The following is a 19,450-nucleotide window of genomic DNA, read 5'->3' as shown; positions in this document are numbered from 1 at the left end:
TGGACAGATGAGCCCAAGGTGGAGATGTCTGGCTCTAAAGCACAGCTACATGTGAGTCAACCGTGAACTTTTGTGTACAAAGTGTTCGAGAGTCAAATGTGAGGCCATCCGTCTAACTGAGTGATGCAACACGGCAATGATCCCGAGCACAGCAGCAAACAGATGAATGCCTGCAAACCTCAATGGACTGAAGCAGCAGTGCAAAGAAGAGTGGGCTAAAAGTCCCACAATGATGTGAGACACAGACAAAGTCATACTTCAAGTTACTGCTACCAAAGGTGGTTTTACTACTGTATCAAAGGGTTTATGTAGTATATCACACTGATTAGGTTTTGTGACATAAACGATGATATGCCGTGTTAATCTTAAGACCTCAATGTTTTTTAATGTCCTGATATATTATTTTTTAGAATTAAAAGATGGTGTGTTTTGTTTTTAAGACTGTAGTTTCATAAGTGCACAGATACACTGAAGGGGTTAAACCAGTTTTTCACTGATTTGTATCGACGTCATCGCCATCGATTATATGTTGCTGACAGAAATCAGTTACCATCCACATCCTTGTAGTAATAAAATAAAACATTGTAGAAAGATCTGACTTTTAGGTGTAACTGTTCAAACCCTGTAAAATAAACCCTGTTAAAAAATTCAGATTTGTGTATCATGCGTAGCAATGAATTTCTTGTTGCTTTTCTTTGCTATTGCCCTCCTGCACTGGCTTCACTTTTCACCTCTTTTATGCATCTATATATTGTCTGTGTACAACACATGTTCTGTCCTTGCAATACAAGGTTGAAAACAACAAGGTTGCAACAAAATGACAGTGGAGATAAAAAGCTTTCAGCCCCTGTAAGGCTACAGCCGTGGTGACATCAGTGTTTTGTATTCAGTGTGAAAGCAGCCTCAGTGAAACCAAAGCCAAGGATCCTGGCAGAAAACGGTGCAGTGTTTCCTCTTGGATAAGAGCCCTAAAGGAGATTGCTTTGCTGTCAGCATGAACCTACTTTCCATCATATGAAAGACATCTCACAAAATACTTTCCCTTGGTCACTTCACAGGTCCTGAGGTGACTTTGTCGGCACCCTTGAATGTTTCTTTTTGTTTCCTGCCGAGTCAAGATTCAGAGCCTTTCAAGGCCAAGGAGGTTTTTCTGTAAGGGGGGAAAGGACCAGTTGACAGAGTGTATCTTTCGAGATCAGCAAGTTCATGTGACTTTCTGTGGAGTGTGTGTCGGAGCCGGAAAAGGAAAGTAAATTACTTCACTCACAGGCTGCAGGTCAAACTAGCACTGAAACATTAAAAAACACTTCCAGACCACAAGAGCCTTGTGGACTTCTAGGAAAGAAGAGGCTACTAACATAAAGCCTGTGTTACTGCTTATTTCACACACTAGCGTATGTTTTACCGGAAAATGACTTCTCTTTGGGAGTAATGACTAAATTTGAACGTGCCTTTTTGGTCTTTATTACACATTTTTGTCCTTCTATTGAAAAGAAACAGTTTTAGAGGTAAAGAGCGTCGATGCTCTTTTCAGCTGTAAGCCTACAATAACCTTCAACATTTAGAAAGTGTCACATGTTAAAAGACCACAAATGTGGAGCATGAAAAAGAAATTACAGTAGATTTCACACTTTCTGCAAGTTAAGAATGAAAAAAATGAATTTTATTGTAAAAGGTTTTGTCCAGCATAGGAAGTGAGAAAAATTTGTCCACCCAGGAGGGTTTGGTTGTATTTTTGAAGACACATTGATTAAACTGGACAGTGAAGATGATCTTAAAGGGTTCCCCCATAAAGACTGGAAACAGGATGGGCTGAGTTGGTAAGAAGAGGGTGTGTTTTGTCACCAGGCGTATCAAAGTCAGGCCAAATTTAATCTTAAGAGGTCCAGACAGCTAAAACTATGTCTAATAAGTTTACTGGGAAGAAGTTCAGCTGTACATTAAATATAATAAACCACCTATTTAAAAACTGATTGTGAACAGCATGAAGCTTCTTAAGAAAAATGTGCACAGCTTCAAAAATGCATCACAGTTGTTCCACAGTTATAACGCTGCTGTTGTAAAAGTCAGAGCCACTCTTTTGGCTTAATTGTAGAAAAAGTGCAGGCAGCTCTTATCCAGACTTTGTCCTATAATTACAAAATATAAAATTTATTTTATTTTGCAAAATAACTTGTGCTGTGAATCTACAGAAAACCGTAATAAAATTCAATAGTATATAGTGAAAAAACTGGATGTTTTTTGTTATATAACAGAATAGTGTTTTTTCTTCAATGAGAACTGCAAATCTGAGGAAAATACAGCTAAAAGTCCAAAATGTATGCTCTCTCTCTTTTTTCTTTCTTTCTTTGGAAATTTTCACATTTTCACAAAGCTTGGGCTCTTTTTGGCTCCCAGGCTATCAGACATTATTCAGTAAAGCCCAGCAACATTTGTATTATATATAATTGATTTAATTGACATGTTTCATCTTCATGAAGATCATCGTGAGAGTATAAGACAAACTGTGCTGGAGCTGTAACCTGCAGACTTTATGCTCTTCTTCATGTGGAAGTAGATGAAAACCTGTACTCTGTCTCTCCAGTCATGCCGGTCTAAAAGCTAGACAGCATCTGCTGACGAAGCTTTCGGCACCCATGAGGAGGAGCAGCACACACAGGAGACTAAAACCCACGAAAACCTTCTAAACTGTCGACTCAATGAAATCCTCTTGGGAACTTTGAGCATAATACAACACAAACTCTCGTAGAGGATACAAAGGCAGAGCGATACATGTTTTGAAATGACAAGTAGCGGGCGCATCTAGTACACGCAGAGCCTCCACAAAAAAATACATACAAGCAAAGCACAGCGGCCAGTGCCACGCTAATTTTGGCGCAGTGCATGCGTGTCCGATGTGAAAGGGCCTTTACTCTGTAAAGAGTAAAGGTCTTAATGATGATGTAATAACATAAGAGTAGACCCCACATACCAACACAAATCCCTAATGAGGACACACATCTCTAAGATCTTTCTCTTAGTAGAAGAGAAAAGATTTGCGAACTGGAATCAGCTGATCATGGCAAGAGTGCAAGAACCAATATGTGGGAACGATAGAAAGGCAGACTTGGACTACTGGGAACCAGTTTTCTACAAGAACCGGTTCTCAATTCCAGTCCCTAATGATTCAGCAAGGCAGAGGAAGGAAACACTTCTTAAAGCGGTTGTGAGATGAAACATTTCAAAAACAGGAGGACATCAGGGAGAGAGCGCTCAGGCGTTTTTTATTATTCCTGTAAGGACTTTTCTGAAGATCGATCTTTTCCGTCTGGCGACAGCTTTTCACTCACTTCAATGAGGAATAATGCAGTGTGTATAGCTGTGGAAATGGGTTATTATAATTAGAATAGTTTCTCATAAACTCTCAAAACATGTACATCACTTTTCAAAGCTTTCAGAGGAGTGTTTTGCTTTGACTCGAAATTATTACTCTAATAGGACAACTCAGTGTAAAATCCCCCTTAACGATACATTCATGTAAAATTAAAATGACAGACACAAAACTCTTTGGAAACACTTAAAAAGAAGGCATACAATGTGAGAAAATGAAGACATATACTTATCCTCACTGGCCGACAGAGGACTGTAATGCTCATTCATTTAAAAAACAAAAGAAAAAGAATAATCAGTGCTGTGATCATAGCAGGAATGTATATCTGGTTACAGACAACCAGAGTAAAACATTTAATCAAACCATAAGTTTCCTACATCTACAGCAGCATCCTAGTTACACAGAAGAGACAGAGAGGGGAAAAAAATGGAAATTTTTCAAAATGATATATAGATATCTACATGTACACCAAACAATCCAGGTTCTTTAGATGAGTATTTTAAGGTACATTTAATTGCTAAGAACCCTATAACCGTCTATATGTTCCTTCTCCGTGTTTAAAATGGCTTTAATTACACTCATATACACTCACCAGCCACTTTATTGGGTACACCTCCCTAGTTTTAATTCTTCGTGGCATAGATTCAACAAGGTGCTGGAAACAGTACTCAGAGATTTTGGTTCATATTAACATGACAGCATCACACAGTTGCTGCAGATTTGTCGTCTGCAAATCCATAATGAGAATCTCCCGTTCCACCACATCCCAAAGGAGCTCTGTTGGGCTGAAATCTGGAGACTATGGAGGCCATTTGAGTGCAGTGAACTCATTGAAATGTTCAAGAAACCAGTTTGAGATGATCTGATCTTTGTGACATGGTGTGTTATCCTGTTGGAAGCAGCCATCAGAAGATGGGACATAAAGAGATGGTCGTGGTCAGTAACAGTATTCAGGTGGGCCGTGGTGTTCCATCCCCCCTACTACTACTTCCCTCTGTTAATACTATCCATATGTATATAGCGCTGCAGAACTGTGTCCCCCCCCCCCCCCCCCCCAGCATGTTTGCACTGAGTAGGAGATGCTCTGTATCTCATTGTACAACTCTAAGAAAATATCCCCCACACCATTACACGACGACCAGTCTGAACCGTTAAAACAAGGCAGGGTGGATCCATGCTTTCCTGTCATTTATGGCAAATTGGGACCCTACCATACGGATCTCACAAAAGATATAAAGACTCATCAGACCAGGTAGCAGTTTTCGAATTTTCTATCATCTAACTTTGCCTGTGTGGATTGTAACCTTATCTTACTGTTCTTAGTCTACAAAAATGGCAGCCAGTGTGGTCTTCTGCTGCTGTACTCCACACTGATCATTTAGAGATGGTCTTCTGCATCCTTTGGTTGTACCGGGTGGTTTACTGTTGAATTCCTGTGAGCTCGAAGCAGTCTGTCCATTTTCCTCTGAGCTCTGACTTCAACAAGGCATTTTCACTCAAGCTCACTGGATATTTTCTCTTTTTCTCATTGTGGCGGTGCGTCCGCCTCCTCTGCACGGCACCGCAGGCCACGCCCCGCCACACTCATCAATCTCTATAAACTCAGTAGAGCAACAGAAATAATCAGATGGTCTACATGGCAGCAACAACTATGCCATGTTCAAAGTCAAATTAACTTTCTCTCCCATTCTCATAGTGCACACTAAAGGCAGTCTAACATGTAACTCCAACCCTATGTTGGGATCAGATATCTTTATTTTATTAACACACTCAGTTTATACTTTAGCAGGTTGTCTTGACCGTGTCTACACACCTAAAATGCATTGCATTTTTGCAACACAATTGGCTGGTTAAATATTTTCATTAACGGGTATCTGAACAAGTGTACCTAACAAAGTGACTGGTGTGGGTATGTAGGTCAGGGTAAGCAGAGTATTATATTTAGTCCAGTGCTGATTTCTGCAGAACATGTCATATAAATGGCAAAAAGGTTACCTGCTGATTTTCTCTACTCACTGTTTTGTTTGTTGTCTGGTATTTCAAAAAAAAAACTAATAGTGTAAAATAATAATATTAATTTAAGAGTAAAATTACTTTAAAAGCAATCGGTTTTTTTGCAGAATATGTTCAGTCAAAGGACCGATGAGGCTAGCAGCTGTTAGCTTAGCTTAGCAGTCAAAATAGGGTGAAAGCTAGTCTCTGTGCAAAACGTTAACATCTTATTTCTCGCTTAAGTTGTACAAAAATGTGCAGAAATAAAAATTTGTTATTGTAGTTAGGTCAGTATTTCCATTCATGGCAAAGTAGCTGTACCTCTGGTCTTAATGATGATGTAATTATTTATTATTTAAGCCTTTTAAAGAAATTTACTAAAGGTATCCCTCAAAAATAAATATAACATAAAGCAGACAGCTGTGATTTAATCATTCAAGTAACCCACAAATACTGAATTTTGCATCAAGATTAAAATTATAGTAAAATTGGGCTAAATGTGGCTAAAACTTCACGTTCTTAAACCTCTAGGTCACACATAAACATATTTTAACAACATTTGAATGATTATATATCCACATTCAAATTCAGACTGTTTGAAATATAGTCATTTGAGATCTCAAATGTTCCCCTTTGTTTTAAATCTACCCTCATGGCCATCTTATAAATAGTATAACTCAAGTAATCATGGCAGTGACATCCACTTGAAGCTTTGTGTTAAATTAAAAACAAAAGTTAGATATGATACACTTACCCACACACATTAAAAAAATTGTATACTACTTGCTCAGAAAAAAAAAAAAGTATCCCCTGTATTAGAAGCTTCAGTTCTGTCTGTCTCGTCTTGCATTGTGGGTAATGTGGTTCTTTTGTGGAGTCCATTTCCCTTCAATGCATCTCTTTCCAATGTATCTGTTTCTTTTGCCTAGGTGGCTTGTTTTCCTTCTTCAAATGCCCCAAATGGTACCACATTTAAGACGAACTTGGTTACTAAGGTGCTGTTTGGCTCCATTTCACTCCTGTTAATCCACCATTAAAAAGTGTCTCATTGAAAGGTAAACCAGCACAAAATTTTTACAAGAATCCACCTGGGTTACACAGCTGTACACGTTGACTTTTCTTGCTTGAGGAGTCCATTAGAAACTGGATGTGCAGTATGGTGTTTAGCAAAATGATAGTGGATGTAACCATGTAGTCAATGTCACTGAGCTTACAGGAGGCCTAAACTGCTTCAAAGTCAAATAAAATAGCAACAAAATCACGTTTTATATATTTAGGACCTCCAGGACGTCTCCATTGAGCTTTGATGGTTGAAAGTGGAGATAGAGTAATGTGCAGAAATCTTGAGTAGCCTCTCATTTCTCTATGTTTTGCTTTCATGGAGCCAGATTTTCTTGTCATTTTTTTATGTGGTCTCGAGCAATAGTTGTCCAGCCTTTCTGAAGGTCTTTCAGGGGTGGGGGGGTTGTTGTTAAGCCACTGAACTATTGACCATTGAATCCAAATTTCACATTTTTGGTTCAAATTCTCACATGTGCAAAGGACATCAGTAGAGAAGTACAACAGTGAGTGCCAAGAGCCATCAGTAAAACATGATGGAGGCTCTGCCATGGTTTGGGGCTGCAGTTCAGCCAGTGGTGTTGGAGATTTTTTCAAAATAAATGCTATGATCCACCACTCAATATCATCTGGAAAGCATCTGCATTTTCAGCATGACAATGATCCCAAAAGCACTTCCTATGCAGTACAAATATACCCGGATAGAAAAGTACACAGTGGAGCAATATCAGTCATGGACTGGCCTCCCCAGAGCACGGATCTTAACATAACTGAAGCAGAGTGGGATAGTCTTGGGATTGTGTATTTGCACATTTTAGGACATTATTGCAACTATTTCCTATTTTCCAAACACAATATTTAAAACATTAGGCTGACTCAAGATTTTGGCACAGTACTGTAGATGCTAATCAAATAATCAATGAGGTTGAATCTAAGTACACTACACTGAAAATGCTGAAAAAGATGTTGGACACTAACGTAGGAGTGATAGCTTTCAGTGCGATCGTGTAATTGCATATTGAGAGGAGAAGGCTAGGGAGCAGAGAGGTGACCGAAGACTTAAACGGAGGAAGAAACATGAAATGGATCATCTTTCTAAGGCTTTTGCAAGGGAGGTTTATTCAGGAAAGAAGCCCAAAACAAAAGAAAAGGGAGCCCTCAAATGAGCATCTTTAATGGGCGCAACCATTTTTAGTCTTACACCCACATTCAAGGTGTTCTTCTCCATGATCTACCAGCCTTTTTGTTAAAATATGCCAAACATCCCTTTCTGTGTCTTTTCTAAGAAAGAACAACGAGGGTTACCACCAGTTTTCAGTCAGAGGGCTGACACCTCAGTCCGTCAGCTACCCCTCTCTGATCCACTTCACTCCCCTATCTTCAGTCTTCCCAGATCAACAGAGACAGCGGCGGTCACTCTTGGTCACTTCCTCGGATGAGTGAACCACATTGGGCACAAACCCACTCTTCACACCCTCCCAGCCCTCCTGGATGGTGATGTCACCAGACCGAACCAGGGCGAAGATGTCTCTGGTCAGCTCAGTGAAGGCGTGTTCCACATTGATGGCGTCACGGGCTGACGTCTCAACATAGCGCATCCCATACGCCCCAGCCAGTTTCTCTGCTTCTTGGCGGGTCACCTACAAGATCAAATGAGCTAAGTGAGTTAATGACGCTATCTCCTGTAGTGGCTGTAAAACACATTTGAGTGCCACGACAGCAATTCAACAACAAATGGTCTTATCAGGAAGTGCAAGGACTAAGAAGACAAGCTGTAGGTTTTTATTGGATTGGACTGCCATTCGCACACAAAGTCAAATTTGAGTGACTACTTCAGCTGCATATTTCCACATCAAGACATTATTATGCATCATATTGTGACATGCCCTAAGCTAACCCAGCACAACTAAAAATCCCAAACCAATAAGAGGCTAAAACACTCCTTGAACTTGAGCGCACTGATATTGCATATTGCACAGAACAGTTTAAATTTTTAATTTTACATGTAACATCTATTTCACTCCAAAGGTCACAGAGTCTCCAGTTACTCTGAAGTGTGTTATTCTGCTGATAGGCCTGATTCCACACTCACAGATAATGACTGTTCAGTCCTGTTACAAAATAAAGCTGAAGCATTATTGACCAATTTATGATGGCAACTGAAAAGCTGGTAAACGAGCCCTCTAACACAAAGTTATGAAAGTGGGCAGATCAAGATAGGGGTAAGCGGCTAATACGGGAAATGTTGCATAATTTCCTCGTTCATTTCATTTTATTCCTGCTCTCACGATGGTGGGATATTAATGTAGATGTGGTGTTATGCTGTCTAATTTTCAGAGGGGATATATTTTTATTTCTGTCTGCCTACTGACCCAAGACAATAAACTGTGCCTCTGAACAAAATAAGTGCAAACAAAAACAAATAAATAAATGTGAACAAAAAAGTTATTTTCAAAACTGTGACTTTGTTGTATTGCATAGTGCGTAACCTTTCACAACAGGGGAAAGTGCTTGTTTTGATCCAGTTTTAATCTACTTTACAGTGTACACACCTGCCGCTGTGCCTCCAGATCACACTTGTGGCCCACCAATAGAAATACGATGCTATGTGGCTGGACATGACTACGAGCCTCCTCCAGCCAGTCATGGACATTCTGGAAAGATCGGCGATTGGTGATGTCAAAGAGGAGAAGCCCACCCACAGAGTTACGGTAGTAAGCCCTGGTAATAGACCTGGAAAGGACATAAAATAGAGGGAAGCATTTAACATTAATACTACATGCAGTTATTTCACCAACTATAATAAACGCACAAGAATTTGATTATAGGAAGTTAAACAGATAAAGCAGTGGCCAGTGGATATACTTTCTGTTTGCAAAGAACATGTATGAAGTTCACAAAGAAAATAAATCGAGTTCTGTTGGTCAAGCAAAGCAAGTTCTGCTTGTCCAGCGAAATTTACAAATAAATAAAAATGTAAAAATCTATTTTCATCTCTGTGTTTTCTCATAAGTCTTGTATTCAACTGTATCCAATCCTAAAATCACTGCGATCTTGTGGTCGAAGCTGGTAATCATCTCTGGAAGCAGGATTAACTCTGCTTGCAGTCAAGCTATTGTAGTCAGTAGCAGCTTACAGTTGCATATTGTGGATAAACCTCTGGTCTTCGACAGGAAAGTGACAGGAGTTCTTAGAGCAGTTACAATCTGCTTTGCATGGAAACAGAGCTAGCATTAGCATGCAAACAAGCCATTTATAATCACTTTAACAGATAAGTTTTCTCTTGCTAACCATTTTGATCACATGTGTGATGCAGATGAGTTAAGAGTAAAATGAGAAATAGTCTTAATAACTACATTTATTACATTCACAAAGCCTTGATGATGGAGAGGAGACATCAAATCTGGTTTCAACAGCATTTAACTTTCTTAGTGCAAAAAATATATGTAATTTTTTAATAGACTGTGAGTCAGGATCATTGTTGTGTACAGAAATCACTTCAACACCAGTTGTGACCGAGGGTGTAACATCACTGTTTCAGCAAATTGTTTTAAACACTGATTGTAATTTTAATAAATGAGGCTAAATTTAGAAACTGTAGCAAGTTAGTTATTTAAGCACCTTTTAGCTCCGTGGATTTATTTAACACTAAATTACATTTTAATGTTTTCAGCAGATTTATTTTAAAACAGCTTTGTAGGTACAGAAGACTGCTGTATCCTGGCTCGCCTGTTAGCTAACATGGTTGCCTGTAGTTTTGCTCGAAGGTACCAATTTGTTTGCAGACGCTCGTCATTTACTCCCCAAGCTGTAGTGAAACTTAGAAATTCATCATTCAAATTTACTGCAGCACACTTTTCACAGTTTCCCCTGCATGGTGAGTAGAGTCTTCCATGCAAACTACAGGTAACCACAGCAATCAGGTGGTGACCAAAGCAGCTGCAAGGAGGATTTCGGTGCAGCACTACATACCAATTTTGCACTACTGTACCTGCAAAACAACCTCCAACAACTACTCACAGCCGGTCGGGGAATCTCTGGGTCTGTGTAAGCAACTAAAGTATTAATATATTGTTAAACTATTTTTATTAAAAAGTTTCAACAGAAAAAAACTAATAACAGACAGGACATATTGGATAACTCATCTTGGGTAACACTGTCCTTAGTTTGGATTGTATAAACATTTGTAGTGAACTGCTAAAAATCCAGAACTACTGTGTGAAATACATTAATTACAAATTATTCCTGCAGCGATTTTTCGTCTACCTCAAAAAACATTAAAAGTCTTTGATGCAGCAGTTAAGCTGGTTAGCCAGACACGCAGCTTGTACATCACAAACACCCTGCACTTTATACATTTTTCTCTTGATTTTAAAAATAAACATACCCATTATATGTTCAGGATGAATAGAAAAATAAGCCATATTAGTAATAAAACAGATAAACCTAACGAAAGGAGGTGTGAACGCAGAGGAAGATGGAGGTGTCATTAGGGTATCATTTTAATACCAAGTGGAAACTGGATTTGTGGTTTATATAACTGTAACTCCTCTACGCAATCTGACAGGGAGGAAAAGTGCTGCTAGATTTTGACGAGATGCGACAACCTGCATGCACGCAGGGACACATCGACTGCCTCATGACGTCTCTCTCTTCCTCACAGACTGCATGCGAATATAAATATAACTGGAAGGACAATTAGAGGCTTAAGCTGGAGACGGAAAGAGAGATGTGTTTTGAAAGAGGAAGAAGGGAGGAGTTGCTGACAGAGAGGAGACAGTAAGAGAGGAGGAGTGGATAGCAGAAAAACCTGAGCCGGAGAGTGATTCATTTGATCGGACACACACATAGTTTATATGTATTTTTAGAAGCAAGAACCACGCAGATGAAACAACAATGACTAAGAGATCTGCATCGCTGGTGGAGAAGAAGTGAACAGAGGACTGTGTGGTGGATTAAAACAAGCAAGGACTGCTGCGTCACAAGTTCCCAAAATAGTGGCTTTTAAATATTTTCCTAAAACAGCTACTTTAGTCAACCATAGTGTAATAACTGAAGGATTATCTGGGTGCAGTCTGTGCCACTGATAACCAGACAAACAAGTGACAAATGAATAAATTTATGATTAAATTCTTGTTTGCTGCATGTAGATAAATTATTAGGCTGATAATGTCCTCTATTTCTGTTATTACCAACAATTATAGGGGAAAACAAAGGAAACAGTTCATCTGTCCATCTCCTCTGTTCATAGTTTTCAGCCTCAAGCCTCTTTGTACCTACTGATTTTATAAATGTTGGCAGATACACAGTGCTATAAAATTAATATTACCATCTGATTAATACACCTTTAGTAAGTACAGTATGCATGTGGGCTCATGTGGGTGACTTGTTCCAATGTAATGACATTTTCCATACTTAAAGAGAGAGATAAAGAGTGAGTGATAAGGTGGGGCTGAAGATCAGTGAATCTTATGTAAACACCTGATTGGTTGACTAGTTATTATAGAGAGAAGTGGAGTGAGTGGGCACTTGACAAAGAATAAACTGGGATGCCAGGAGGCGTTCTGGGTCCGTCTCTGGCGCCCTGCGAGATGAGCAGTTCCAGAAGTTCACCGTTGGAAATTCCAGCAGAAGCGCTATGGTGGACTGGACTTACAGATCGGACTTGGATTTGGCTTTATTTCTGCTCATCATCATCTTTGCCATGTTGGATTATAATTCTGTGAAGGATTTGGACTTTAATCATTTTCCAAGTGGATTGTAGATTCTCAAGACTTTCAAGGTTTCCTCTGTGAAGATGTGGGACTTATCAAGGAATCCTGCATTCCTGATTATTACCATTAACAGAGCACTAAGCACATCTTCAGTGCTGGAAGTGTCCATCTCACCACCAACCTCTGTTCCAAAGATAGGAACAACATGAACATTAGCTTAGAGTGAGTTACTTCAATAAGTAGAATTCATGTAATCTGATTATTCTCTTTTTTGTGTGCTTATCCTTTGCCAAGACTCAAAGGAAATTCCTGATAAATTTGACCTGCAAGGCTACTTGAGTTTTTTCATACCAGGACAAGCAGGGAAGACACCTGCTTGTTCAAGGCAGTCAGGCTGGACGAGTCCCTTCATCCACATCAGCTGAAGAACCCTGCATTATCTACTGGGAAAGACTCACAGGATCCGGGATCAAGTCTTTTCTTTATCAGAGCGCCGAAATCAACTTCCTGTATAGGGGTTTTGTGGGTCTACCAATTGACAGGCTTCAACAAGTGCATTAAAGTCAGGTTCAATATCTGAGTTGGATCCTTGTGGGAAAACATCACTGAGAGAGGATCTATATCTCGATTTATAAAACTTCTTCAAGGAGAACATGAAGCATCTTCACTGTTGGCATGTGAATAAAAATGCTGTTCTCCAACTAGCTTTGAAGAAGCTACAACCTCGTCATGAGCATTTCAAATGCAAATATGGTTTTTAGGTCTTTAGTCTTTCCATTCTGCATTTGAGCTCTAGGATGTCTTTGACTTTCTTCTTCTCAACAAACTCTTGAAATTCTGCTCTCAGTTTCCACACTCTTTGCTCAGGCTGAGCCATCTGACAGCTGTGTGGCAGCCGTGTAACAAACTATCTTTTATTCAGTGCCGTATTCAGTTGTTAATCACTTTATCTTGCACCCAACTCAAATTGTTGGACATTTTTCCCAGATTTATAGACATATTGATCATAACACCTGCCAGTTATCCTATTGCAGCCCAAGCCTATCTAAGCCTGGACTTAGCCCCATTAACAAATCACTTCCTGTTGTTGTCTCTTTCACTGAGTGCACTGCTGCCAGCTCCTCCACGACTTTAAAGTTTTTCAATATCCTAAGTTGAAAGATAATCAACTAGGTTGTGTCACGGACATCACAGCTCTCATCCAAAAACCAATAACACAAAGTCAAAATTGTCCATATTCTCAAATGCTGTTCTTTTTTCTCACCAAACACACTTTCATAAACCTGTCAGAGAATGGCTTACTGTTTTTTATTATATTATATTATATTATATTATATTATATTATATTATATTAAATTATATTATATTATATTATATTATATTATATTAGAGAAAATCTGATTGCTAGCATACGAAACTAAAAAATGATTTCATGATACAAAAATTCAAAGGAAATCATCTGAGAAGTGAAGTGCTACTTATCTGTGTGAAGTGCTTCTAAGAAAAGTCACTGTATCACAGATTTATTTCTAGGAAAAGGCCTCGTGGTGTTCGGGCTGAAAAAGGTCTGAGACATCCTTCGTTCTCGGAGGGACTTGCTGCGGTTGCTATAGAGATTTTCATCATGGTGACAGGTGAGACCGGTCCTCTTCTGTTAGGATGATGAGCTGTGCTGTGTGTGTGCGTGCATGTGTGAAAGTGCTTTCCCGCTATGAGGCATACATTATTATAGCTATGCGTTACCCTTTTTTACCCTTCGTGTACTCTAGGTTCTGTTCTGATGGAGAAACATCTTTAATCTAACATATTAAATCAGCATTTTGATCAATTAGCTTGGCACACAGACATTTGAAAGATGATGTGACAGTTCAAATGAACACTAGAAAACTTCAGAGTGTGCATGAGAAATAAAAACACTTAAAAATATAAAGATTTTAATAAAATGAGTAAATTGAAATGATTGAAATAAAAATTTAAATTGGTCATCGCATTTCAGCTACAACAGACTTGCTGATCGCTTGATTCCTTAAATAAAATAAATAAGTGCATACTTGTTTACAAATTGACTTAATAACCAAAAGCTCCCTGGTTCACTTTGGGCTTGTGTCAGGACATTCAGCATGAAAATCTCAGCTTTAATCGCAGGATGCATATTAAACGCTGGCTTCCTAGTCAGTTACATATTTTTACATGTACATTTTACATGACATACTTGGCATTTCAAAGACTCCCATTTAATAAAATGTGTGTTTAACTCTTTCATTAGTTAAAAATAATTTCCCTATCTCAATCAGTCTGAGAGAGGTTTAATACTTTGGTGTTAAATCTAGGTCATAACTGCAAACCCCTACACTGGCATGCTCTCTGAAAATACGCAGCAAAGTACAGTTATGCAGTCTGCAACTACTGTGATTGACCTGTTCAGTCCTGTTGATTCCTCCTGTGCATTTCTGGGTATTTTCTCATCACAGTTTTTGAACTTATCAGTGAAAGAATAACAACAGCAGCCTCGCTGTTGTCAGCAATTTCCTGGAAGGGGATTGTCGAAACTATTGGACGTGCGGGAATGTAAAAAAGAAATCGACAAATGTGTTTTTCTGGAAAAAAATGACCACAACAGGGATTGGGAACTAAGGAGGGGATACTGGGACACGACAACAACAGCCACTATTTGCATTTCTGTATGTGATTGCACCTCTGGAAGTAGTTTGCAGCACTGTGGGACCTGTGTTAACTACTAAACTACTCTTTGTTCTTTCTCCTTTATTACACCTTTATTACACCATATTACACACCATAGGTTTGTGTAATCTGACTATGACCATGTAAACACACCATCTGAAAAAAAACTGAGAGCTTTTTTTCTCTGTAAAGGCAGTTCACTTCACTTCAGAGTCGCCTGGAGCACCAAAATGACGACTATCAGGTTTTAGCAACACCTGCAACTGTTTTCTTTTTAGAAACAAACGCTCTGGTTGTTTTCTCTGAGCACATGACCCTGGAGCTCATTTGAATGCCTGCTTTCCCTGTGCAAATTATTGCTGATTCACGTTCTGAGACATCCAGGCTGTGTTTGTCTAGTTCTGAGCGCTTACATGGTTCTTAATTACCCAAAACGACACAAACCACAACACTGATAGCTCCTGACACACCCTGCACACATGTCACTATTTCTGCTGCATATAAACGCATCCTCTCCTGCTAAACAAATATTCTTAAATTACCATGCGTCACCTCCAGTAAATTTAAATAATATTTCCATAAAGATGTAAAGGAAATAACACCACATTAAATGCAGACTCGTTGTAAAGCTCCAGACACACACTTACCTGAAGCGCTCCTGACCAGCGGTGTCCCAGATCTGCAGCTTGATCCTCTTGCCCGGCTCGATCTCCACCAGGCGGGAGAAGAAGTCCACCCCGACGGTCGGGTCGGACACTTGGGCGAAGCGACCCTCCGTGAACCGCCGGATCAGACATGATTTTCCCACCGTGGAGTCCCCGATGACGATCAGCCGGAACTGATAGAGCCATATTGCCTCCATGACTTAGCTTGGTCTGCAGCTCTCCCCGGTGCGCTTGTAAGTGTTGGTCTACTTGCTGTGGTACGAGCTGTTGGTGCACAAACATGAGAGAGAGACAGAGGGAGGGAGAGAGAGAGGGAGGGAGGGAGGAGGCGAGGGAAGAGAGGAATCAACAAACAACATTAGATTGTTTGTTTAAGTGCACATCTTACTGTTCTTCTTGGTTTAAGCGTGGTTGTTTCTTTGCAAACCAAATGCTACCATCTGACCCTTCACTTCCTGTTCTTTGAGCTGCAATGTCCAAGCTCCCACAGGGTGACAAAATAATGAGTTTTGGAGGGTTTTTGCAGACCAGCCTGGATACTTAGAAATACCCGGGCTCCCTTGATGAAAAGTCGATGGGATTTTTGGGGATAATCACAAGAAATAATCACTAAAATTAATAAAAGGTTGCGATATTTACAAGTCTCATTCTGCAGGATTATCTTCACAAACTCACACAGCTATAATTTTTGAAGCCTTAATCCAAGCGCAGGAAGTAAGATGACTTTTACTTTTACTTCTGTGGCCACATATGATGTAAATGGACGTCCAGTGGTGTTTTTTTTAATTGTTCATTTGTAGACTTTTTATATTATAACCTGGTATTTTTCACTTTCCACGGTTAATATGAACAAACTCAAGAGGATTGTAAACATCTGTTTTAAGATTGCAGGCCCAGAAACATGTTTCTGGGCTTTAGGGCTCATTTCTGCAGCACTGAGTGAGAGGCAATGAGCACATAAGATAAGATTAGATGAGAAACAGCAGAGTGGACAGAGCAGGAATAAACAAATAGAAACATAAGCTAACAATATCAATACTGTTGATATTGTTAGCTATTGTCGCTACCTTCGACTGGTAATTTGCTCACATGCCTGTGTGATATGATTAACACCACAGGGTATAAGGAGGAATCCTCTTACGCTTCTTTAGTCACTTGATGGCATCAACTGTTGATTTAATCAAAGCCTGCTTTTTTCAGAGGGGGGGGGGATATAATTACAAATATAACCAACTGCTTTGATTGGACTGATTTTTCTTGCAGCTATAATTAAACCAGTCACAGGTAACTAACTACATTTAAGTTCTTCAGTTATAGATGGGGTTTTGAAATGTGCCCAATGTTTCCAATAGTTCGTGTGACTTTATTTTGACTCCTCTACCTTTCAAATGTAATTATCTGCTCTTTGCTCCATGCCACTTCTCATACAAAATAATTCTTCGATCCAAATTCGATTCTGATTGCTACACAATAACAAATACCACTCTAAACAGGTGGTGACATGTTAAAGCATGTCTTAAAATAATATAATAAATATATTAATGTAACAATCTGACTACTAAAGGGACCAAAGGGTGTCAAGAAAACATCCAGCACACCATTACATCACCATCATCCAAAACTGGTGATCCAAGCTGTGATGGATCCATACTTTCATGTTGTCTGCACCAAATTCTGACCTTATTATTTGAATGTCAAAGCATAAAAATGAAGACACAAAGCAGAGAACATCTTTTCAATCTTCTATTGTCCCTGTCTTCTGTTGTTTGTGTGACTGTGTGGATTTCAGCCTCAGTTTTCTGCTCTTAGCTGTAAGGAGTGACATCCAATGTGGTCTTCTGCTGCTGTAGACCATTCAGAGAAGCTTTTCTGCTCGCAACGTGTGGTTATTTGAGCATTCTGATCATTCTCCTCTGACCAACAAGGCATTTTCACGCAGACAACTGCCGCTGCTCTGTAAACCCTAAAGATGGCTGTGTGGGAAAATCCCAGCAGTTTCTGAAATACTCAAACATCAGGCACGAGCAACACCACCATGTTCAAAGTCGCTTAAATCCCCTTTCTTTCTCTTTCTGATGCTCAGTCTGACCTTCGGCCGGTTGTCTTGACCACGTCTACATGCTTGAATGCACTGAGCTGCTGCTGGTTAGATATTCTTGTTAATGTGCCAGTTGAACAGGTATATATTTACTCATGCATATTCTGCACATGGTATACGACATTAAATATATCAGATCATTAAGGGTTTGCAGAAAAATGTAAACTGAAATAGTAATTCAATCCTGAACTATGTTTATTTAGTCCATTCAGCTCTGTGTTTTCTCTTTTAAGAGGCAAAACGTCTCCTGAAATATGTGACTTAAGGGATTTGATAACATAAGCTATGCTGCTCTCTGTACAGCAGCCCTGTCCCCTACAGATCCTCACAATACAGCTGTTCCCGACCAGGCCATCAGGCGAGCACGCGGCCTCCCATCACCCCATGCGCGTCTCTGTGGAGTCAGGTTGCGTAGCTCGGGAGGTATGCAAACATTAGAGGCTGAATCCCTGCTGAATAGCAGCCTGATGGGCTCTCGCGCCGGGATGGGCAGCTCGTGGGTTCGACACGACACGCAGGGTTTCACATATCCGGCATTTACAGATGGCTGCGGTTCAGACTTACATGATTACATGCGTAGGGGGGTGGGGGTTGTTATTGATCCCATTGCTTCATTTATTTATTTGCGTAAATTTATCCGTGTTTGAGGTGAGTTTGTGCGCAAAATCACGACTTATCATCGATTTGATGTTGTTTATCAAACAACAGACAACGATGTTTCTTCCAAAGGCGACTTTTCTTGCTATTATGAATTTCAATCACATCCATGCAAAGCAATCTAAAGGCCTGGAAATAGTCATTTCGGTTTAATCAGCCATCGCTTTTATCGCGACACCACAAAGACACGGAGATAAAACAGTAGAGGAAAACAGCCTACTTGGAGCAGCAGTGGAGTGCTTCGGGACAGAATGGTCGCTCTTGTCACGCTGTTCAGGCTGCTGAGGGCTCCATGATACAGGCTAGTCCGGGGGATCGATGCTCAGGGAGCCGCAAAAACAACCCAAAAGCGGCGAAACCTCGATGTTTGTGTGGAAGCTGGATCACAGAGGCTGGTGAGCGGCAGGCCCCTGAGGACTCAGGGCTGACTTCCTCCTTAATGTCAGGCCCGATTGAGTGCTGAAAGGAGAAAAACGCATCCAAGTGCAGGTGCGACCAGAAAAAAGGGATCTTGCGCTTTCGCTCGGAGCCGCGAATAAACTGCGAGCAGGCCTCTGTACTCTGTTTCGAGCCTCCGAGCTGAGAGGATGTCTACGAGGCTGTGAGAGGGAAATCCCGCGGTATCGTTTCTGTGTTTGCTCGGGGTTTGGAGGCTTTCGCTGCTGATGAAATGGCAGCAGCATCATATAGCCTGACTCATCCCGCATCAGTACCACTACCGTAAAGGAGCGCGCAGAGGCGCAACACCGGGAGGCGGCACGGCTTTTAGAGGGGAGGGCACATAACAGTAAACCTCCATGTATCATAATATTAACGCCCAGAAGCTGCATTATGCCTCTGTAAGAGAGCATCCTACTTATATGTAGGGAAAACTGGATTTATGTACTGTAACAGTCTGCTGACGTCATCAAAGTAACGGATAATAAAACACACAAAGACTCATTTTATTTGCACAGTTTAAAGACCAAAAAAAAAAAAAACCCTGAATATTGAAAAAACTTACAGAAGTTAGTTTCTCTAACAACATTTTGACCAAAAAGTCAAAATGTTTGGTTGTTAGATCGTAACTGTGAGGAAACTAACTGAAAATATGACTTATGGATGAGGAAAAACAAACAATACTGTGAGTATTTTCATTATTATTATTAATAATTTATTTGTTTATTGAAGAATATTGCCACCAGATGGAAGCTGCACACTCACTGCGCTGTCT

The 19,450-nt window shown here is 40.0% G+C and overlaps 1 protein-coding gene across 1 annotated transcript; it reads right to left on the bottom strand.

Annotated features, from left to right (window-relative positions):
- Positions 1-3,237: 3,237 nt before the first annotated feature.
- On the bottom strand, positions 3,238-18,958 carry rab39bb (RAB39B, member RAS oncogene family b). The gene is made up of 4 exons (XM_004563543.3): positions 18,458-18,958; positions 15,465-15,746; positions 8,974-9,154; positions 3,238-8,061 (listed from the first exon to the last, which is right to left on the bottom strand). Exons 2-4 carry the CDS (start codon positions 15,677-15,679, stop codon positions 7,816-7,818), a joined length of 642 nt encoding a protein of 213 aa, XP_004563600.1. The 5' UTR covers positions 15,680-15,746; positions 18,458-18,958; the 3' UTR covers positions 3,238-7,815.
- Between the last annotated feature and the right edge of the window lie 492 nt (positions 18,959-19,450).

This window comes from Maylandia zebra, linkage group LG3 (genome assembly GCF_041146795.1).
Source record: "Maylandia zebra isolate NMK-2024a linkage group LG3, Mzebra_GT3a, whole genome shotgun sequence".
NCBI classification, from domain to species: Eukaryota; Metazoa; Chordata; class Actinopteri; order Cichliformes; family Cichlidae; genus Maylandia; species Maylandia zebra.
Note: the sequence above shows the minus strand (reverse complement) of the source record. Positions and strands in the feature narration are given on the sequence as shown.